At 47.7% G+C, this 21,767-nt stretch overlaps 3 protein-coding genes across 11 annotated transcripts in view; all 3 read left to right on the plus strand.

Annotated features, from left to right (window-relative positions):
• The window catches only part of KIF5A (kinesin family member 5A), a 34,244-nt gene extending 30,959 nt beyond the window's left edge, over positions 1–3,285 (plus strand). For all 3 annotated transcript variants that reach the window (XM_043967340.1, XM_043967341.1, XM_043967342.1), the window contains one exon: positions 980–3,285. The gene's annotated coding sequence lies outside the window, so the exon portion shown is untranslated. The remainder of the gene's footprint in view (positions 1–979) is intronic.
• A 393-nt stretch (positions 3,286–3,678) lies between these two features.
• PIP4K2C (phosphatidylinositol-5-phosphate 4-kinase type 2 gamma) lies at positions 3,679–13,323 on the plus strand. Of its 6 annotated transcripts, XM_043967344.1 has the most exons (11): positions 3,924–3,951; positions 4,174–4,269; positions 6,371–6,468; positions 6,815–6,911; positions 7,131–7,274; positions 8,946–9,092; positions 9,298–9,336; positions 10,194–10,307; positions 10,667–10,934; positions 11,312–11,415; positions 11,650–13,323. In XM_043967344.1, exons 2-11 carry the CDS (start codon positions 4,228–4,230, stop codon positions 11,728–11,730), a joined length of 1,134 nt encoding a protein of 377 aa, XP_043823279.1. In that variant the 5' UTR covers positions 3,924–3,951; positions 4,174–4,227; the 3' UTR covers positions 11,731–13,323. The 6 variants fall into 6 exon arrangements, with proteins under 6 accessions (XP_043823278.1, XP_043823280.1, XP_043823279.1 ...); XM_043967343.1 differs by lacking the exon at positions 4,174–4,269 and having other exon boundaries at positions 3,679–3,951; XM_043967345.1 differs by lacking the exon at positions 4,174–4,269 and having other exon boundaries at positions 3,812–3,951; positions 7,131–7,344.
• Positions 13,324–15,526: 2,203 nt separating this feature from the next.
• On the plus strand, positions 15,527–21,700 carry DTX3 (deltex E3 ubiquitin ligase 3). Of its 2 annotated transcripts, XM_043968553.1 has the most exons (7): positions 15,539–15,727; positions 16,112–16,175; positions 17,047–17,102; positions 17,582–17,655; positions 18,448–19,196; positions 20,168–20,385; positions 20,905–21,700. In XM_043968553.1, the coding sequence occupies exons 4-7, from the start codon at positions 17,643–17,645 to the stop codon at positions 20,978–20,980; spliced, it is 1,056 nt and encodes a 351-aa protein (XP_043824488.1). In that variant the 5' UTR covers positions 15,539–15,727; positions 16,112–16,175; positions 17,047–17,102; positions 17,582–17,642; the 3' UTR covers positions 20,981–21,700. The 2 variants fall into 2 exon arrangements, with proteins under 2 accessions (XP_043824487.1, XP_043824488.1); XM_043968552.1 differs by lacking the exon at positions 20,905–21,700 and having other exon boundaries at positions 15,527–15,727; positions 20,168–20,892.
• The last annotated feature ends 67 nt before the right edge of the window (positions 21,701–21,767 follow it).

The raw sequence follows: 21,767 nt of genomic DNA on the forward strand, positions 1-21,767 counted from the left end.
CTAGTAAGTGTCAATTGTCTGAGTCTGGATTTGAACTCAGATCCTCCTGAATCCAGGGCCAGTACTTTATCCACTGCACCACCTAGCTGCCCCTCTACATTATTTTAGATAGACTTTCTATATCCTGAACTAAGAAATCTTTAGAAAAAGAGCCTTACCCCACATCTTGTTTCCTACCAATGACCTGTTGGAAATTCCCTCTCTGGTCTCTTTCCCTTCAACTTCAAATGAATGGCCCTCCTCCCCCATTTATTTTCACTTTGTTGGGGGGGGGGGCAGGGAACAGGAAACACCACTTCACCTTTTTAGAGGCTGCCTGTTCAAAGCTTTCTGATTCATGGCCATGTCCTTACATGTTCTCTACATAACTCTCCTAGGTCTCTAGACCCTAGGTTCTTTCCTTTTCACCTGGATTTTCTGAAAGGTCTCCCTCAGATTCAGAACTTGCTAAAGTGACAAAAGGCTTTTCTTGGGCTATCATAATGATCCCTTGGGACCATTAACAGAGAAAATATTGGTAGTCTATCAGATGAATTAAAAAAAAGAAACATTTTACATGCCAAATACACATAAGGCACTCTACTAAGTGCTGGGGATAGAAAGATGAAAGTAAAATAATCCTTTTGCTCAAGGAAATTTACAGTCTTGCTTAAGCCAGGGCAGCAATCCAGGTCAAGTACCCCCAGAAGGAGCTCAACTAGAAATTTACCCAGGATAGGCAAGCTCAATCTTATACAAAATACTGGAAAGACAGGGGAAGAACTATGAACTAAAAAGGAGGCATTGGGGGATTTCAGGGGTGAACAAAGGTAGGGAGAAATGAGAGAAAAAAAGACCAAGAATTGATGGAGTCTATGTATATTGGCATTACGCCAAAAATCTGTGACATCAGTATACCTACTCCTTTTTGAATCAAAAAACTTGAAGTGCTTTTTAAGGCTGGGCTGCAGAGTGATCCCACTTTCTTTTTCTTCCCCAGTTTCTAAGAGGGATTGAGGCCTCTCCTCTCAGCATGCTGCAAACCTGTGGTCTCTGATACTAACCCCTTTCCCCAATCCTCGTTGTTCAACTGTATCATGTTTGGTGTCTTTCTCTTGTTCTCTGTATATCTCTGTGTACTGTATATCAAAACTGCTGCTATGTCTTTTTTTTCCACTGTCTTACTCTTGAAGTTATCTAATGATGTATCTAGCAACTTTTTATGCATAGTCTACCCCACTCCCTTGGGGTAGTAAGGAGGAAGGTGAAGGTTTCTTCTCTCTCATATATCTGTCTTTCACACTGAGTGGTATTAATCACTGAGTTGGGGTCACTGGTAGAGGGGTCAAATGGTAAAGAAGAAAAAAAGGAAGCTAGAGGCCCATGGCCTTTCTTATTAAAAAACAAAGCCTTAAGTTGAAGAATGTTTTGGCTTTATAACAAGTTACAAAAACACTCTTTTTTTCCATAGATTTACTGAGTAAAGGTGATTAGAATTCCTACCCCCTGAGGATTCCAGATATTTACCTCTGTCCTCCAAAATTTGTGTGTCTCTTTCCCTCTATTGTTCTCTGGGCACTGAAAACATAGGTGGCTGAAATCACTATCTCCTCCTTTATTTCTGCCCTTTGTACATGCCACCCTAAAGTTTCTGCCCAGAATTTCCAGAACAACACTATAGTGATGGAGAAGCAGGGGACTTGATCCCTTCAACCTTTCTTCGCAGAGCCTGGCAAATAACTGCTTGTCTCTATTTTTTAAACCATAGTTGATAGAGAACAGGCAAATGGTATTTGGCATTGTCTGTCCTCTTGAATTTCTCCCAGGGTAATGGGGTAAACAGGCAGGGAAATTTCTTGCACCTATTTGCAACACCAACCTCAAGGTGTGGAGGAGGTGAGCTGGATCCCTTTCTCTTTGTTCCATATTATGCTGCCTTATGCTCTCGCCTCTTTCCCCCTCCCCTCTTGGTTTGGGGTTTTCTAGTTATCAGAAGAATGATTTATTCCTCCCAAGCTGGGGGCAACAATTTCTCCAGATTTCTATTTTCTGTTTCTTCAGCAAGAATCCTGTTCAAAGAGAGCACTGTAAGGAAGAAGGGAGGGTAAATTGTAAGGAAGTCGAGCTTGAAGGCTTAATATCTAGGAGCTCCAACTACACCCTCCCTTAGCCCAAACAGCAACTGCCACTGGATAGAAGAAAGGGTCAGAATTTTGGTTTGGTTATGGTCTCTTTCTTCCATCCAACTCTGCCTATATGCAAGTAGTTTTGTAGATAAGTGCAAGATTGGAGGGCTTAGACCACTGACTAGAAAGAAAACTAGATTTCTCTTTTTCTCTTAAGGGTCACCAGAATAGTCTAGAACCTTGTAATGCAAATCTTACCTACAGGGCTGTTCTACAGCCTAAAGTCCCTTCTTCCAACCTTTTCGGGTGGCCTCAACAGTTAAGACTTGGGGAGGAATCAAGGAAGAAAACGGGTGTTTGCTCTCTAGACAGGATAAAGAAACCACTTAGACGACTTTCTAAGGCAACTCTAAGGCATAAATCCAGGACAGAAAGGAGAACTAACGCTTCTCAAATAAAACAGCCACATCCCTACTTCTATCAATCAGTAGGAGATTGTAGAACTAAATATTCCTCCCAACACAAACCCACATCCTTGAGGCAAAAGGAAAAACTAGGTGTGGGGGGAAAGAGAAGACCATCTATAGCCATATCTCTTAAGATTACAGAATTTAGTAGACTCTAATTAGAGCTAAGGGTGGGTAAGATAGAGTCTACAACTACATGAGAGGTAACGTTGAAGAAAATCACACACTGTTAAAGGAATATGGGTTAAGTCCCTGACCAAATGAAAAACCACTTTAGTAAAGGGACTTCATGCCAATATTCGCCACCAGGGGACCCGAGTACAGTATGTCTTATGTAATAGTGCCATTTAATTATTCTTTTAAGGAAGCAGACGAGTTAGGAAGGCATGGTGTGGGGGGAAGACGGGTGTGCAAATAGGGTTAGTGGAAGAAGGGCTGGGAATGTATCATTCGCTATACACACGCACGCAACAGAAAAAATCATCCTTCCATGAAGGCCTCATCCTGCATCCTCTGCATCCTCCTCCTCCTCCTCCTCTTCCTCGCGTCATCCGTCCCCTCCCTCTCCCAAAGTCTGGGTCACAGCATCTGGCTGGCCCACCCACATCTGCCAAACGTTGCATGTCGGAGTGGAAGAAAACACAACACAAACCCCAGTGTCTATTAAAGTACGAGCGGGTATCTTTAAAAATAAAGCGAAAACGTTAACCTTTCTCTGGTCTGCCTACGTGTTTTCCGGGGGAGAAGGGGGAAGGTGGGGAGGAGACTGGACGTAAACCTTGGGGAAGGAGAAGGGCACTTACAACCGGCGCCCCAGCCTCAGGGAGGCCCTCCTCCCCTTGGGGGCCCCCGCAGGATCGCCTAGAGCACCCGGGCTGGTCGGGAATGGCCCACCTCCCGCAAGCCAGCCCGCGGCCTCGCGCTCCCCGCCAGCGTGCACGCTCGCTCGCGCCCGCTCCAGGTGAGAGGATGACGTATTCGCGTCACGGGACTGGGTGCGAGGAAGACGGGAGGGAGGAGGTGCAGTACCCCGGATCCGCGCCGGCGCGTTCCCTTCATCGGGGCCCGCAGACAGTCTCCCCCCACCTCGCCCGTCCTCCCGTCACGTGACGGCGGTGCAGGTGAACAACACTTCCGGGGGTGGGCGCTAGCATCGCTACTCCTAGCTCGGGCTCCGGCTCCGGCAGGTTCGCAGGGGTCAGGCTATGGCGTCCTCCTCCGCCTCGTCGGCCACCGTACCGGCGGCGACAGCGGGCCCGGGCCCGGGTTTCGGCTTCGCCTCCAAGACCAAGAAGAAGCATTTCGTGCAGCAGAAGGTGAAGGTGTTCCGGGCCGCTGACCCGCTCGTGGGCGTGTTCCTGTGGGGCGTCGCCCACTCGGTGAGACTCTGCCCCCCTCGTCCCTCCCCTCCCCCTTCCGGATTGTGCCCTGGAGCCTCTCCCCTCCCGGGGGCGCTCCCGGGCCTCGGGTCCCTCTCCTTTCCCCTCCCCCTCTCCAGTTCTGATCGTCCGGGTTTCTGCGAGGAGGGGACGGGGGCGGGCTGGGGAGGGTCGGGTCCGGTGGGCAGGGGCATTCACGCTCCTCTCCCTCCTGCTTTCTAGCCCCGGTCCTTGACTCCGAAGCCTCTGGCTTAGCCTGGGTGAGCTCCAGGTTACATGAGTCACCTAACCTCTGGGTGTCCCCACAGTGGTCCGGAGGTACAGCATGGCAGGGATGCGGTGCCCACCTCCCCTTTCCAGCCTGGTTTCGAGCTTAGCTCTAACTCTCTTAGCAGCTTCTATGACTGCAGCTTTGAAACGTGGGGTCTTGCGGGGGGAGGGGAGGCTGTTCTGTCAGCTTTTTTGCGGGGAGAGGGGCACTCAGTTTAGCTCAGTGCATGACATAGAGTAGGATCTTATTAAATGTTTATGGATCTTGAAGGGAAGGACGATGAAGAATGTTCTCTTTAGGAAATGAGAGAAACATCTGCCATTCCTTTCTCCCCAACTCCTCTGTAAAACAGATAGGAAAGGGGTTAAGATTTCAGTAAGAAATAGGGAAGAAAATTAAGTTTTTCTCGAGCACACCCCCCCCATTCCTGTATTCCCTAATATTAGAGACTTCCATGTCTCTGAGTGCCAGGGTGGCAGAGGAGAGCAGTGTCTGGGCCCCTTGGATTAACTGTCTTCCTTTGGTATCACCTTTGGGAGAGGAGCTTCAGATTTCGACACTTTCTTTGTCTTTTTGAAAGGTAGAACTGGGGCAGCTAGTTGGTGCAGTGGATAGAGCACGGGCCCTGGAGTCAGGAGGACCTGAGTTCAAATTTGGCTTCAGACACTTGACACTTACTAGCTGTGTGACCCTGGGCAAGTCACTTAACCCCAATTGCCTCACACAAAAATGCTAACTGAAAGGTAGAACTAAAATCTCATGCCATATATTATATGGGCTTCCTATTTGCAAAAGTGCTTTGGGTCAATTAGGCAACTCTGTGGTCTCCATCAACTTCCAAGGGGCTCAGTCTGGGGTTTGTTGTGATTGATCTGCAGACCCTAGTTATGAGGAAAGTTATAGTGCTATCTCCTGCCCTTCCACTCTACCCTCACAATAAGCTTTAACAGAAGATTTTTCTTTTTAAGTGTTTGAGGTTGGGAGAAATAGGCTCCCTCCAGGATGCAGGCTCCAGCTCAGTTTTCCTTTCAAGGCTCAGATGAGTTGTCTCTTGAACATATGTCTTAATGATGATTCAGCTCATAGCACAGCAGGTGGAAGGGATGGCTTAATCTTAGGGAATAGCAAGTTATTTTTCTGGAGGAGTATGTGCCTTTTCCAACTAAATGAATTGCCACTGCAGTATAGAGGATTTAGATTAAACATTTTTCTCTTGGTGATGTTGGGGGAGGGGATGGATGTCAACTTGAGAGAGGGAGGAGAGAAAAAAATAAAATCAAATGCATTTCTTCCTTTGGAGAGCCTTAACATAGGAAGTTACCTCTCACAGTCCCTTTCATTTGGTAGACTAAGCAACGCATAGATTCCAACACATTATTTGGGGTAGAGAGAAGAATAAGGGAGTGGGAAGGTAAACCACTTTGTCCTTAATGAATGTGCTCCTAATGAGTTTGCAATTCCTGGCTGCCAGGAGTTCTCTGGAAATCAGTTGCTCTTTTTTTTTTTTTTTTTTTTTTTTTGCTTACACCTTCAAGATTGGGGGACCTTTTACAGAGAATTAGGTCAGAGTAGGTAGAACTAAGGAGAGAAATGTGCAAAACATTTTTATTATTTATAGTCTTATCCTGAGTCAGCCTAATCCATGCTTTTATTCATTGTCTCTATGTTCTGGATACTGGGTTTGTTGAATAGACTGGTCACTGCCATTAGCAATTGTTTGTAGTTACTAGATCCTTCTCCCTTCCCCTCTGCTCTTGCTTCCCTTATCTCTACTCAACTGAAATGACTGCATTTTAAAAACTGGAACAAATATCTGTTTACCTTCAGTGTCTTGAGGCTCTCCAGTGTTTTCTTTTTCTTTAGAATTTCTCACAGCTTTTAAAATAAACCTGAGAAGCTTAGTGGGTTTGACTGATAAAATGACTGTGTGTTATGGGCATGAAGTTGCATGGTGTGGATCGAGTGGAGTGCTTTGGGTAAAATTTGCCCACTTTTGTGGTCAATATGAGGGAATAGAGATTCTGTTTTTCCCTCTGTTAGCACACCTAGATTTTTTTTTTTAAGAGATGAGGTTTAAACTGCTTGTTTTTCCCCATCCCAATCCTTCCTCATTACCACTTACTGTATCCTTGTTTGATTTTCCATTAGATCAATGAGCTTAGCCAGGTCCCACCCCCTGTAATGTTGCTTCCAGATGACTTTAAGGCTAGCTCCAAGATCAAGGTCAACAATCACCTCTTCCACAGGTGAGTGAGGTTTCTTCCTTCCTCTTTCCCTATGTAAGTTGGGGGGATCTGTCATTACCTCTCTCATAAGTCAGAAATATTTAAAACTTCAGAAGAGAGCCCTAAGACTTAAAATCTTAGAATAATAGAATCTTAATGTTGGAAGAGTTCTCTACCTGTAAGGGTTTTACCTGGAAGAAACGTTTAGTGATATTCCTTCTTTACTTGTGCAAGACCACCAGTAGCAAATAACAGATCATCAGTCTGGTCCTTAGAGTCCTCATGTTAACTCAGGGTGACTAACTTACCTGATCTGTGGTATATGCTACTGTTAAGATGAGTGTTCACCCCTCAACCCACACTCCAGGGAGAACCTGCCTAGTCACTTCAAGTTCAAGGAGTATTGTCCCCAGGTCTTCAGGAACCTTCGAGATCGGTTCGGTATTGATGACCAAGACTACCAGGTAAGGAATCCCTAGTGGGTTGGTTTCTCCTAACCAGCAAATGAAAGGAGGGGAGCATGGGTCTTTGAAACCAAATTTGGTTCTGAATTTGCTATGATATTTTCTATTATCTCCCTTGGGCTGTATGCTTCTACTCCTATGTATTTTCATTTGATCATTTTACTTTCTTTTGGTAGTAAAAGAAGGGTCTCCATCTCTGACTCCTGTTACATTTCCCAGGTCTCTCTTACCCGAAGTCCCCCAAGTGAGAGCGAAGGCAGTGATGGTCGATTCCTTGTTTCCTATGATCGAACTCTGGTCATCAAAGAGGTTTCTAGTGAGGACATTGCTGACATGCATAGCAACCTCTCTAACTACCACCAGGTTGGAACTTCAAATTCCGCTACTCTTCCCCACAAATGTTGGCGTTGCTGTGGCCCCAAAAGACTACCCGGTGCTTTTTCTCTTCTATATAGACTACTTTTTTTTCTTAAACACACAGATGTGTGGACTGTTGGGGCAGCTAGGTGGTACAGTGAATAGAGCACCAGACCTGGAGTCAGGAAGATGAGTCTTTCTGAGTTCAAATCTGGCCTCAGACACTTACTCAGACCCTGGGCAAATCACTTAACCCTGCTTACCTTAGTTTGCTTATCTGCAAAAATGAGATGGAAAAGGGAATGGCAAATTACTGCAGCATCTTTGCCAAGGAAATCCCAAATGGGGTCACAAAGAGTAGGACATGTCTGAAAAAAATGACAACATGGACTGTCATCTTAAAGTATATATCAGTGCCTGGTGATGTAGACAAAGAATTGTGGCCATATTTCCTTCCCTCTGGGAGCTTACAGCCTAAGATATGCTGTTTTAGACATAGATATGGCATAGTATAAGCAATAGATGAATTTAGGATCAGTCAATAAAATATTAACATCAAACACCTCTCAGGGGTAAGGGGGTATTGAGGATATGACCATGGTCATTTATGGTACAGAATGAGTCCAGGGAAGCTATCTCCTCTCTTGAGATCAGTTGAGTTATCAGGTGGTGATTGTCACATTTTTTTTTTGGCCCCTGGAACATGTTCTAGAGCTGTCAAAAACACTTTACCAGTGGGGCAGCTAGGTGGCGCAGTGGATAAAGCACTGGCCTTGGATTCAGGAGGACCTGAGTTCAAATCCAGCCTCAGACACTTGACACTAGCTGTGTGACCCTGGGCAAGTCACTTAACCCTCATTGCCCCACAAAACAAAAAAACAAAAACCAAAAACACTTTACCAAATCATCTTGGTTCTGTTTGTCACTAATGAAAAATCTGGAAAATGGAAGAATGGAAAAAGTGCTACTTCTAAGGAAGCACAAATGCCTTAATTCTAGAATCAAAAGCATAGGTTCTGTCCTTTGTGAATATTATTTTTGCCCTAAATCAATCCATTGAGGAGTTTCATTGTTCTAAAAGAAAGAGCTGGGGCAGCTAGGTGGTGCAGTGGATAAAGCACCAGCCCTGGATTCAGGAGGACCTGAGTTCAAATCTGACCTCAGACACTTGACACTAGCTGTGTGACCCTGGGCAAGTCACTTGACCCTCATTGCCCTGCAAAACAAAACAAAACAAAAAGAAAGAACTTAGGCTGGATCCAGAAATCTAAGTTATAGATCTCACTGTCATCACCTGGAACAATCTAGCAAATCCCTTTTCACTTAGAACTTTCCAGTTGTGATAGAAGAATAATATATCAGAAGGGTCTATATTGCAGAATTGTTTGATAAGTATGAACATTTAAATAAAAGATATTGTGGAACAAATGGAAATTAGAGAATTTCAAGAGCAGTAGGAATGATTAGGGCCATTTCTAGGAGGCTTGGTCCCTATGGTCCCCTCTTCTAGGCACAGCCAAGTTTCAGGCTAGAGTTTTTTTCCCCCTTAGGAGAGGGGGAAAAAAACCACAGTGTCTGGATTTCTTTTGCTGAGAGTTTCCCAGGTGGGTCTCACTGTTCCTTTTCTCTGATTTTTTTTTCTTCCATATCCTCATCTCCCTGGCGCTCCCATCCTAGTATATAGTCAAGTGCCATGGCAACACGTTGCTCCCCCAGTTCCTGGGAATGTACCGGGTGAGCGTTGACAATGAAGACAGCTACATGCTTGTAATGCGCAACATGTTCAGCCACCGACTCCCTGTGCACAGGAAGTATGACCTCAAGGTAAGGGGGTGAGGAAGGTAAAGAGAAACAGGAAGGGGACTGGAAGAGGAGCTAGAAGATTCATCCTGTAGAAAAAGCCAGTGTCAGTGAAGTGGTGAGGTTCCCAGGGGAACAGCAAAAAAGGGAACTGCTTTGAGGAGCAGTGTCTTCACTGGTACTTTTAGCTATTCCTTGACCAGCTCTTTCTGGATCTTTCTTTTTGCAGGGTTCCTTGGTATCCCGAGAAGCCAGTGATAAGGAAAAGGTGATGTTGTGGGTTTTGGGGTAGAGGGAGTTGTATTGTCATAGAAGGGATATCTATTCCTGCTAATGAGGGAAGAAAATGTCTTTGGTTGAAGGATTCCCACAAACTACTTTCTGCTTATAAAGAATTCTCTGGAAAGGCCTATGACCAATTAAAAAGCAACTGCTTTTTAATCACAGCTCAGCTAGATGGGGTTTCTCTGGGTGGGAAATGTTGGGGTTGTTGTAAGAGAAGAGGATAGGATATGGAACCCTGAGGAATAAATGTGTTGACTCTCCTTTCCTCATCCCATGAGTTTTCTTAGTCTAAGAGATAGGTTTCTGTTACTAGAAGAGAGATGGAAGAGTAGAGATGTGGGCAAAAATTGGATTGGAAGCTATAGGTGTGAGAATAAACGAGATGTGATTCCAGGGCTGGCAGAAGACCTGGGGTTGTGAGCAGATCCAGGTACAAACCTTGAGTAACATATCATATTGTGAGTTGATGTAGCAGAAACAGTTTAGAATGTAAACTCCTAGAAGGTCAGGATTCCTTTTCATTCTGTCTTTGTGTCAGTGCCTGGCATATAATAGGTGATCAATAAATGCTTCTTACCTTTGATTAGTTATGAAGTTATTCTTAGCCTCTGATCAGGTTTGTGTCTAGTTCTAGGCTTTGCGGTGCTTTGGGGGGAAAGGACCAGGAGGATTGGTGAGGACCTGGGAGGGCATCCCAGAGGAGTGAGAAGATGGAGCCCAGAGAAAGACAAGACTGACTGACTGACTGAGTGTGTGTGTGTGTGTGTGTGTGTAAGAGGGTTTTTCTGAGGCTGCATTGGAAAGGATTTCTCATAAAACACTTTTCTCCATTCCTCTCAGGTTAAAGAATTGCCCACTCTGAAAGATATGGACTTTCTCAACAAGAACCAGAAAGTTTATATTGGTGAGGAGGAGAAGAGAGTATTTTTGGAAAAGCTAAAGAGAGATGTGGAGGTGAGGTTTGGAGGGGTTGAGGCTATAGTGGTATCCTCTAGTCATTGCTCCAGAGGGCTGCTATGTCTTTTAGCTCTCTCTTTTGTCCCTGTCCATTTGGTTTAGGTTGGCTTCAGAGGGTGTTGGGCACTTGCAGATTCTTAGTGGGATATCCCCTCACAACTCTGGTTTGAGTTGTGAAAACAGTCCAGTTAGCTTGGACTCTGAATTGTGAAGGATCTAACTAGATAGAAGACTACCCCTCCCATTCATCCTTCATCCTCTTAGCCACTGTCTCTTTTCCCGAAGTGGGTGAAGGGGGTAGAATCCTGGAAGGGAAGGAGTGGTCTGCTTTCGCTGACACATTGGTGGGCCTTTAGTTTCTGGTACAGTTGAAGATTATGGACTACAGCCTCCTACTGGGTATCCATGACATCGTTCGAGGGACAGAGCCGGAGGAAGAAGGTCCTGGTCGAGAGGAGGAACCAGAAGGGGAGGGGGACTGTGGTATGGCAGGGCCTCCAGCTCTGGTTGGCTCCTGTGGCACCTCTCCTGAGGGGATTGGGGGCTACATCCATGCTCACCGACCCTTGGGCCCTGGCGAGTTTGAGTCCTTCATAGACGTCTATGCCATCCGAAGTGCTGAAGGTGAATAGGATGTCAGAGACAACAAAGGCTTTGGAGCTATCCTAGCGGTCAGAAAAAAATTTTAGGAAACCCTCACTCAAGGGGAGGAAAAATGAGGGGAGAGTGGTTATACTAGAGAATGGCATCCCCGAGTGGGGCTGTATCTTGCTGTTGAAGGATGGTTTTACAGAATCTCAGGATTGGAAGGGGTCTCAGAGGTCTAACAGGAAGTCCCTCTGCAATATCTGAAGCAAGTGGGGATTAGGCACATAGGCATAGATAACTACGAATAAAATAGGAAACCGCATATCAGTGTTTTGGAGCTGGGGAGAGGGGCACAGGCAGAGGTGGAAACCAGGATGATATTTTGCCTTTGACCATGTTTCCTCCTCTCCTAGGGGCCCCCCAGAAGGAGGTATATTTCATGGGCCTCATTGACATCCTGACCCAGTATGATGCCAAGAAGAAGGCAGCTCATGCAGCAAAGACTGTCAAGCATGGGGTGAGTATTCCCCATAGATGTGTAAATTCTCATTCCCACTTTAGGGCTCAGAAACTGTTGTTAGGGGAAGAGCCGAAGTTTTCTTTGGGAACCTTTTTTTAATGACCCAGGGTAGGGGAGAGGGATTGAAGAGCTGAATGTGGAAATGAGAGGAAGGATTTGGGGTGAAGGAGCGGTCCATCCCCACACCCACCCTTACCCATCTCTTTGTTTCTTAATTCTCTCTTTTCATAGGCTGGTGCAGAGATCTCTACTGTCCATCCTGATCAATATGCCAAGAGGTTCCTAGATTTCATCACCAACATCTTTGCCTAGGAGACTTCCCGGCCCTTTGTGACATCTCCTTAGACTTGGGGGAATAGGGGGAGGAAGGAGTGACAGGGCTGTAGGGGGAAGACTGGAGGAGTTAGGGGTGTCCTTCCTTAGCTAAGCCCAGGTTGCCTCTCCCCACTCCCACAGTGACATCCTCCCTGCTTCTTGTCCTAGCCATACCACCCCCGAGTCAGCTTCAGTAGGGTTTTGCTGAGAACTTTTTTTTTTTCTCTCCCAAGTGCCTTGATCTTTGTAAAATGTCAGGTTATTTTTGTAAAAATAGGAGGAGCTGGATTGGTTGGGGGGGAGGGGAAGGGTGTCTTCTGACCCTGGCAGGACCAATGACTTGACTCCAGAAGTGGCTGCAACCCGGAAAGCTTGAGCCAGGCACAGCGGCTCACTCTTCCTCTTCCAACATCTTCCCATGGACCTGGGGAAGATGTGGATGCAGCCTGTCTGTGCAGGAGGTGCTGTAGCCAGTCTTACTAGTTGAAGTGGAGGGGTGTGTGGAAGATAGTCAGCAGGCTGGCTTTTCACTGGGTTGGGGTCTTCCCCAGCCCCTCTCCCAGCATCTTGGGCACCTAAGTCCTGAAGCATCTTCACTGTCTGGGCCCGAGTTGGGGTCGTCGTCTGGTTGCTGCTACTGGATACCAGAGCCTCTGTCCCCACCTGGGCCTGGGACCATTTCATCGGGTATATCTCGGAGGCTGGAGTGAAGAAAGATTCTGGAGCTTTAGCTCACTAGATTTAATACTATTTTCCCTTTGTCTAGTTATTTCTGGGTATTGTTCCAGGGGCAGGGGAGTGACCTGGACCAAACCTGGTTATCTTTGGGGTGAATTGAACCCAGCACCATTTCTTTTTCCTCTCTCCCTCCAATTTTGTCATCAGCCTAGCCCCATTCAACCTGTCTTGTGCTGCTATTATATCTCCCAGAAATAGGTGGCATTGTCATCCCTATTCCCTACCTCCTGAGAGGAATCAGCCATAACTGCCCCTCCCTAAATCATATAGGGGTAGTCTACCTAACTGGGGTTTGAGGGGCATCAGGGGCGTATGAGCCTAGGGGAAACAGATATGGACTCGCTTTGGGGTTGAGACAATCACTCCTTCCTAGGTTTCTATGGTATTGGCCAAGGTTATGGGTCAGTGCAAGTACTCCCTGTGGGGCTAAACTGTTCTATCAATAAGAGGTAGCCCTGTGAATATTTTCACCCACCTACTTCCTTACTCCTAATTTTATTCTTCAGGAGGAAGAAACTGAAGAATTGTGTGTATGTGTGTGAGTGAGAGAGTGTGTGACTGATGTCTGATATCCACCTCCCTCTTATCCTCCTTCCAGGGGCCTGGTTGAACTTACTCCTTCCCCCTATTTTTCCCCTGTCTATATGCAATAAAACTTAGGACACCAACAACTGCCTTTCTCTAGGAATTGGTTTTCTGACCTTGTAGCTGATGCATCTGAGGCAGTGTGGGTGTCTTTATTTGTTGCAACCTTTTTTTTTTTGTAAAAAAAAAAAAAGGAAAAAAAGAATCTTGCATATTCCTATTCTTGCTGTCTTAATATAGAAGTAAATTATTAAACCTGAACTGCTTCCTCTTAGTGTCCTTTGTATTTTTGAGGTACAGTGTGTGTCAGAGGAGTGAGTACTAGGCTTGGAGTGAGTAGACATTGCCTGGATGGGAATCCCACATTAATTTACAAATGTCAGTTTTTAGCCAAAGACCAAGAACTGAATCTCTCTAATCTTATTTCCTCATCTGTGAAATGGGTATAATGCCTTTAATACTTCACAAGTTTAAAAGGATGAAATGAGCTTAAAATGCTTTAGAAACCTTAAAGTGCTGTAAAAAGTTAGCTGTTCTTGAGTGTTAGGGTTCAGAATAAGGAAGAGCAGAGAGATGAAAAATCAAGAGGTAAAAATGTAGTGCCCCAAACCTGGGGACTATTGAAGGTATACTCTGATGATCCATAAAGGAAAATAGAAAGTTTCTGGGGTGGAAGCAGGGTGGAGGAAGGGAGGGGAAGAAAAGACCTTTGGTTGTGGGGTTTGGGGGTGTTTGTTTTGTTTTGCTTTGGTTTTGCCTTAGGAATATAATAGTTTTATGTTATAATTGGAGAGGAAGCAAGTTGAAAGTATTTCTCTACTATGAGAACTTTGAGGTGCCAAATACTGAAATGGGAGGTTAATCTCCTCTGGGATCTGGGTTTCTTGGAACACAGGGCCCTACAATAAAATGCATGTGTCCTTTCAGCAGAGAGAGAAGCTGAGTAAGAAACAAATGTCAATACTCTTTCCCCAAGCTTCTTGGGAAGAAATCTGGCTGCAAGGGAGAGAGGGGGGGAGGGGAAAGGATACAGCTGGGTCCTGGGAAAGCATGCTGGAGGAAGATCAGTCATCCAGGCCCTGGGGTGGGAAAAGCAGATTGACAGTGCTCCCCCAACAGTCCCATGGGATTTCTAAAAGCCTCCTTATCTTCCTGTTTAGCCACTGGGGTGGGGGAGAGCTTTAAAAAAAAAAAAGACTTATAGATGAAAACCCTAGGGTGAACAAAAGGATACAAGGTTTTAATTTGGAAAGCAGCAGAGAGTTAGGCTGTGAATTTTGGGAGGGGTATTGGAAGGCCTGATCAGTAAATGGATTTTGAAGCCTCTTTTTCAGGGCACCTAGATCAGTTCTATTTCCTCATTTTCCCTCTCTGCTAAAGAATAAGTATGGGCAAAAGAGTTTGTAAAGTTAAATCTGGGCTTGAGCTTTGGCTTCTGGAGATTGATGGGGGTTGTTGGAGGGGACTTCTATTTAAGAACAATACAGGGTCATTTTAAAAGAATAATGGGAAAAGTGCTCAACTCAGGACCTGGAGACCTGGACTTGAATTCCCAGGTAGGTGCCTACTAGCTGAGTGGCCATGGAGGTCTCTTCCCTGGGCAGAATCCAGAGAACAATTTATAAAAGACTTAGGAATTCTGATCAAAACAGTGACCCACCATTACAAAGGGCTCATGATGAAACATGCTACCTTAGCTCCTGGTATCGAGGGGATGGATTCAGTTGCAAATCCAGACAATGTTTATGAACATGTTCGATATGGGAATTTGTTTTGCTTGATTATACTTGTTTTTAACGGAGGTTTTGTGCTTTCTCAATTGGAAGGGGAAAGAAGTGGGAGGGAGAGGTCAGATCTCTTGAAAAAAGTAAAATTTAATTTTAAAAAATTATTATTTAAAATAGAAAGGTTACTGAAATTGAATAGTTCTGAGCCTTAGACTTTTCAAATGTAAAAAAGGAATAATAATTTAGCATCTACCTTGAATAATAGATAGGGGCAAAGCTCTTTATAAAACATGCAAGTGTTATAGAAATAGGGCTGAGGGATGTATTATTATTCTCTTTATCCATTCCACCTTTATGTCTGAGTTCCCATCTGGCATGAATACTAAAAATGGGTAAATCATAGGATCATAGTCTTAAAGTTGAAAGGGACTGGCCATTTGGTCCAACCCATTCATTTCATCCATGAAGAACTGAGCCTCAGAGAGGTTAAATGATTCTTTCTCCCAGGTCACACAGTAGTGACATTTTTGCAACGAACACTCCAAAAATGGGCAAATGGTAGAAAAGGTGACTCCCTCCACCCGATTTCATAAATCTAAGATAAAGAACAGACAGGCATCTTTTAGGACCAAATAGATCATTCCCTCCATTTTGCCAACGAAACACTAAGGCTAAGAAGTCACAGCGATTCGCCCTGGGTCAATTAGGAAGTGTCCTAGGTGGCATTTGAACCCAGGTCTTTCCGGTTCAGAGTAACTTGCCCTGGATCACACAGCTAGGAAGCGCCAGGTGGGATTTGAACCCAGCTCATCCTGTCTCCCAGTCCATCCCCTTGGCCACGCTGACTCCAAAAAAGCTGAGGTCGGTTGCCCGCTCTCCGCCAGCCCCCGCGGGTACCCGCGCAGTTGATTGGGAAAGGAAAAGATGAGGATGCAGAGGGCGGGGTAAGGTGACGAAGGTGATGGGGAGAGGGACAGGTGAATGGGGCTGGGGGGTTTCTTCCCCTCGCAGGCTCGCTCGCTGCTCCTTCCCTCACCCCCCCGCAGCCCTGCCCTTGCCCCCTCCCCAGCAGCTCCCCCCTCCTTCCCACCCTCCGCCTCTCCCCCTTCCCCAGGAGCATCCCCACGGAAGGAGGGCTGGGAGGTGCAGGAAGGAAGCTTTGGGATTGGAGGTGGGGCCCGAGAGGCGGCGACTGTCGCCTCAGATTTGGGGGAGGGGGTCGCTGTTCTCGGACCCGCCTCCCCTCCTCGAGGTCCCCCTTCCCCATTCCCCCTCCCCTCTTCTTCATCCCTCTCCCTCCTCTCCCTCCCCCCCGCCCCGTTGCTAAGGTCCGGACCGTCATCCCAGCAACAGCCTCAGTCATGTGACCGGCGATGGCGGCGCTGACGGGAGGTAGGTGAGCCCGGCGGCCCCCCTCCCCCCAGCGCCCCCCGGGCGCGGGCTCGCGCCCCTCGGACCCGACTCCCTGGAGCCCTGGGACCCTCGCCCATGCCCACCCTCCGCGCCCACTCCACAGCCGGGAGTCTTCCCTTCTGTTGCGGGGTTGCGGGGGGGTGGGGGGAGGGAGGGTGCTGCGGGGCCTCCACGGGGCCTGCCAGCCGCGGGGTAGCGGAGGGGGCCCCTGGGCGGGGGTGCGCGCGTGAGTGTCTGTGTGTATCTGCGTGTGCGCCGGGGGGATCAGGGCCCGGCCTGGCGCGGGGTGAGGGGTGCGGGAGATGGGCGGTGGAGACTCGGGGATCCGGGCCCACTCCAGACACCTTCACTGGCCCCGCCCCAGTCTGGGGGGTGGGACTGGCCTGCTGTAGGTCACGAACCGCCAGGCCCCTGCCCACCCTCCCCGCCAACTTCCTTAGCGTAGCTAGGGTCCGGTGCTGCCCTCCATTGTCAGAGGGGTCCGAGCCCGTAGCCACCCTACCCGAGGGTTGGGGCCAAGAGCCCCTGGGGGTAGACAGCTTCCGAATTGGGAGGGGGGATGGGGGGAATGGGATGGAGACACGGGCAAGGGCAGCCTTTCCCAGCTGAGGGTCACTGCCCTAGCCAGAATTTCAACTTAACCCTGAGCTCAGACCAGGGGTTCTCTTCCTAGCTGGATGAGTGATGGAGACCTAAGGAAGTAAAGAAGTGAGGACTAAGGGGATGCCCTAGTTCCTAGGAACTAGACCCATGTATGAACATTTCCCATGCATGACAGTGTGTACCCGTGGCGAGATGAGGTCCTTGATCTTAACTCCTAAGAGTGAACTATGGATATTTTTTGTTATAGAGTCTGCTGCCACTTTGTCCACATCTTCAGCAGCCAGCCAGCAGGAGTGATTTAAGGTTAGACCTTAGTGAGGATTTGCAGACCATAAGGGTAAACAATTTGGGAATCATAGGGAATAGTGGGGACAGTGAAAGTCTGAGTGAGAGCAAAGAGGAAATTCTTGCCTTTATGAACTGAGGGTAAGGGGGCAGGGCAAAGGCCGAGACAATTGGCTTAGATCAAATCTTGAGACTTTTCCCATCCTAAACAGTTATTTCTTCCTCTTCTCTCTTCTTACTTTTTCACTGTAGACTGAGGAAAAGGCCCTTGAAGGGTTTAGTATTAGGGATGAAAAGAAGTTTGACTTTTGAGTATTGAAGTTCCAGTCTCCACAAAGCTTCTCTTGGAAAGGGGATGGGATACCAAGGGTGGGGGGAAGAGGAAGAGGAAGAGGAAGAGAGATATCTTGTGCAGTTGGCTGGTGGCAGGGAGTGGGGAGAAGGGAAGGGACAGATAAGGCAACAATTTCTATTATAACCCTATTGCCCTTGCCTAGTGTTGGGGTCAAAGTCCAGCCACGTGTGGAACTTCCGGGATTCCTCCTGTCACCGTCGTCCATGGGCTCTCCAGGTACCCATGCTCCAAGTAACAAGCTGCCTCCATCCCTCTTTGTTCCCACACCCAGGGATCATGTTTTTAATGCTTTCAATAATTTTTACTCTAGAAATCCTGATTCTTCCATTCCCAGGGCTGCTCAGATACATACATAGGGCCTCTGAATTAGGAAGTATCTAGGAAGGTTCCTTTTCTCCCCAACTTTGGACAGAGAGATTCACCATCATCACCGCTAGGTCAGCTCTTTCTAGTCCATAAGTAGGGATGCAGAGGAAGAAAAGGAAAGCCAATTCTAGATGTGCCAGGTTGGGAGCCTCCCTGCCAGGGCACATGACTTTACTCTGGACAGGGAAGGAGGCAATCAATGTAACTATGGGGAAAATTCAGGGGGTCCCAGATTCAGATGTTTGGTTTAAATGGTAATAGAAATATCACCCTGTAATCCTGATGGGAGCTGTGGGAAGGGGAACCAGGAAGGGATACTGTGCCTTGGGGATGGTATTGAACGAAAATAAGAAAGTCATTGGACCTTGAAGCAACTTGCCCTACATTACGATATCATCTTTTAAGTTGGGGGAATTGCCCTAGTCTTGATTGGGAGAACTTTGGGTAGGACACAGTAGAGTGGAAGAGATGCTGGACTTTGGAGAGTAAAATAAGATGGGCAGTTCTTTGGTGAGAGATGGTGGTGGGTTGGGCTTTGGAATGGGGCTGATGCTCACCTCGGGTGGGTAGTGGGGATTGAAAGTGGAGGCGATGGTACTCAGCAAATAGACCCTATCCTGAAGCCCCTTCATCCTGGGGCAGTGTCGTTCGTCCTGTCCAGGATGGCGGCCTGTGGGGGCAGCTGCAAGAACAAGGTGACAGTCTCAAAGCCAGTGTGGGACTTCCTGAGCAAGGAAACACCAGGGCGGGTGGCCCGGCTCCGGGATGAACATCGAATATCCATCCTCATCGATGGAGAGACATCGGACATCTATGTTCTCCAGCTTGCTCTCCAGGGCCCTCACCCAGCCCCTCCCAATAGCCTCTACCTCGCCAGAAAGGCTCTCAAGGGGCTGCTAAAGGAGGCAGAGAAGGAGCTGAAGAAGGCACAAAGGCAGGGGGAGCTGATGGGCTGCCTGTCACTGGGGGGCGGGGGTGAGCATCCAGAGCTGCGCCGCCCAGGGCCCCCTCCTCTCCGGGCTGCTCCACTGCTGCCCCCGGGGACCAGAGCCCCCTTCCCTCCTCCGCCCCCTCTGCCCCCACCTCCTCCGCCCCGCCTACGAGAGGAGGCGGAAGAGCAGGAGAGCACTTGTCCCATTTGTTTGGGGGAGATCCAGAATGCCAAGACACTGGAAAAGTGCCGACACTCGTTCTGTGAAGGCTGCATTACCCGGGCACTGCAGGTGAAGAAGGCCTGCCCCATGTGTGGTCGTTTCTATGGGCAGCTGGTGGGCAACCAGCCCCAGAATGGGCGAATGCTGGTCTCCAAGGATGCCAGCCTCCTGCTGCCTAGCTATGAGAAATACGGGACCATTGTCATCCAGTACGTCTTCCCACCTGGTGTTCAAGGGGTAAGAAGATCACTCTTTTCTCCCCTTTTGGCCTCTCCCAAGCTAAGTCACTGATTGGACTCACCTCTTCCATCATAAGAATAGAGAAAAGAACTGACCAATGATTTAAGCTATTGAATATCTTTGGCTCTACTATTTTCATACAGTATGACTTTCTGATAATTGTCTTGGGGTGGGAGGGATGTCCTACCAAGCCAGCAACCCCCCCCCCTTTCTCCCTTACCCCTAACATACAGAAAAGTACATTAAGAATAAGGAAAGGAACTGACTAATATTGGCATGATGAATCTGGAAGTGTTCACTAATGCAGAAATTTCTACAGAGGTGAATTGTCAGCAAGTGGAGGAGGACACCTGGCTAGGTGAAGTCTCCTTAGAAAGGAATCCCTAAACCTTAGAGGGTCACAAACAAAGAGGAATAATTATTTTGTCATAGTTCTTTGAAAAAGGGATGCCAGTGGGACAATATAAGGCAGGAACAGGAGTAATGGGTGAAGGCCAAGCAGTCATACTGGGAGCTTCATTGTTAGAGAGTAATGCCTAAGGTAGTGGCCAACTTTGGTTTTCATAAGCATGTGAACAGTCAGGATAAGAGTTATAGAGATACTGAAAGACAGAAGTAATAAAGTCCTTGGTGGAAGACATTAGGAAGAGAAGGCTGAAAGCTGACATGCCTGGTCCTCACTTCTCTGAAGGACTAATGCCTCTTTAATCCAACTGTGAGCCAATCAAAAGGAAAATTGTGTTCAGTTGCAGTATGAGTGGTTAGAGTTAGGAAAAACTTTTCAAATATAAGAAATGTTGGTTAGCCAGCCCTCTGAACCGTGACCTGGGTATCTCCTCCCCTAGAAATCTTTCAGCATATTCCCCTAATGTATGAACAGAGGGATGACCAGGATGACTGTTGGTTATCAGCATGGGCCTCTAGGGTATCCATCCACTGACTGCTCCACCACTCCCCCATCCTCCCAGGCCGAGCACCCAAACCCTGGCGTTCGGTATCCTGGCACCACACGGGTGGCCTACCTCCCAGACTGCCCTGAGGGCAACAAGGTGCTGACTCTGTTCCGAAAGGCTTTTGACCAGCGTCTCACCTTCACCATTGGCACTTCCATGACCACGGGGAGACCAAATGTCATCACTTGGAACGACATCCACCACAAGACCAGCTGCACTGGGGGACCCCAGCTGTGCGACACCCCTCCAACCCCCCTCTTTCTCCTGATCCCCCACTGCCATTGTGTGGCCCTCAACCCTCACCCTGGGAACCTTCCCAAATATGTAGTTCTCCCATACCTGCCCCTTGGCCCTCTCCCCAGCTTTATTTAACTTAGACCTCCTTTAACTTCACATAAGTTTCCCTTCCCCCCCAACACACACATTCCTCTTCCCCAACCCCTATTGAACAATTCTCCTGTCCCTTTTTTTAACTTCTCCATGCCTCTTCCATACACACACACACACACACACACACATACACACACACACACACACACACACATACACAGCCTAATCCTGGGGTACTCACCTTGGTCCACAAAACTAAGCAGAATTGGACCAGTTCTTCCCTGGGATATGAGACAACCTGGCTGGAGGGAGGGGGAGGAAGCATGGTCTGGTGTTTCTACAGGGTAAACAGGAAGGGGAGGGCATGGGGGCTAAAGGAATTGCACAATTAACATTCTTCCTCTATCTCTATTTGCTTCTAGGTTTGGGTACCCGGATCCCACCTACCTGACAAGGGTGCAAGAGGAACTGAGAGCCAAGGGCATAACAGATGATTAAAGGATATTCCCTTCTTCCTTTGCCCCCTCTCCCCCAAACGACCTCCCCTCTGGAGGATTCATTACCTCCTCCAACCTGTCAACTGATGTCTGTAGTCACTCCTCTCCATCCTGTCTCCAGTGCGTAGGAGGTTCTTCTGTTTTGGAGGGAGCCTTGGATGGGAGGGTACAACCTCCTGACTCTTCTGTCCCCCACTTCCACCATGTGCTTCAGTGTGATGTGACCCCCACTCCCCACCCCAACCCAGATCTCACCATCTGTTTGGGGTTAACCTACAAGGGTTCTATCCATGCTGCTCCTCTCTTCCCTCTTCCCCTCCCATGTACATACCCTGAACCCCACTGCCCCATGTACCCATACCCCATCTCATCCACTTTGGATCTTTCTGAAATATGCTCCTTAGGTGGACTCCCCTGCAAAGGACCAGAGGAAGGGGTCTCTACTGCCCCGCCCCTAACCCCACACACACACACAACTACTTGGCAATGAACTTTGGGTGTGTGTAGCAGAGGAGAGGGATTGGGGGCTGATCCAACACCCCTATGCCAAATGGAGCCTGCTCTGTGTATTCATCAAGCCCCTACTCACTCATTTTGTCCCCTCTTTGTGTCTCTGTTTTTCTGTCAGTCTGTCTTTCTCCCCCATTCTTCTACCTTTACCCAGTTTGGAACTGCCACCAGACTAGCTTTTGATTTAATAAAAATAAAATATGCAACACAACTTTGAATGGGCAGTGGAGAAGGGGGGCGGGGTCCCTGAACAAGGGTATGTCTGGTGGTACGGAGGA

The sequence above is a fragment of the Dromiciops gliroides genome, chromosome 5 (assembly GCF_019393635.1).
Source record: "Dromiciops gliroides isolate mDroGli1 chromosome 5, mDroGli1.pri, whole genome shotgun sequence".
Lineage (NCBI taxonomy): Eukaryota > Metazoa > Chordata > Mammalia > Microbiotheria > Microbiotheriidae > Dromiciops > Dromiciops gliroides.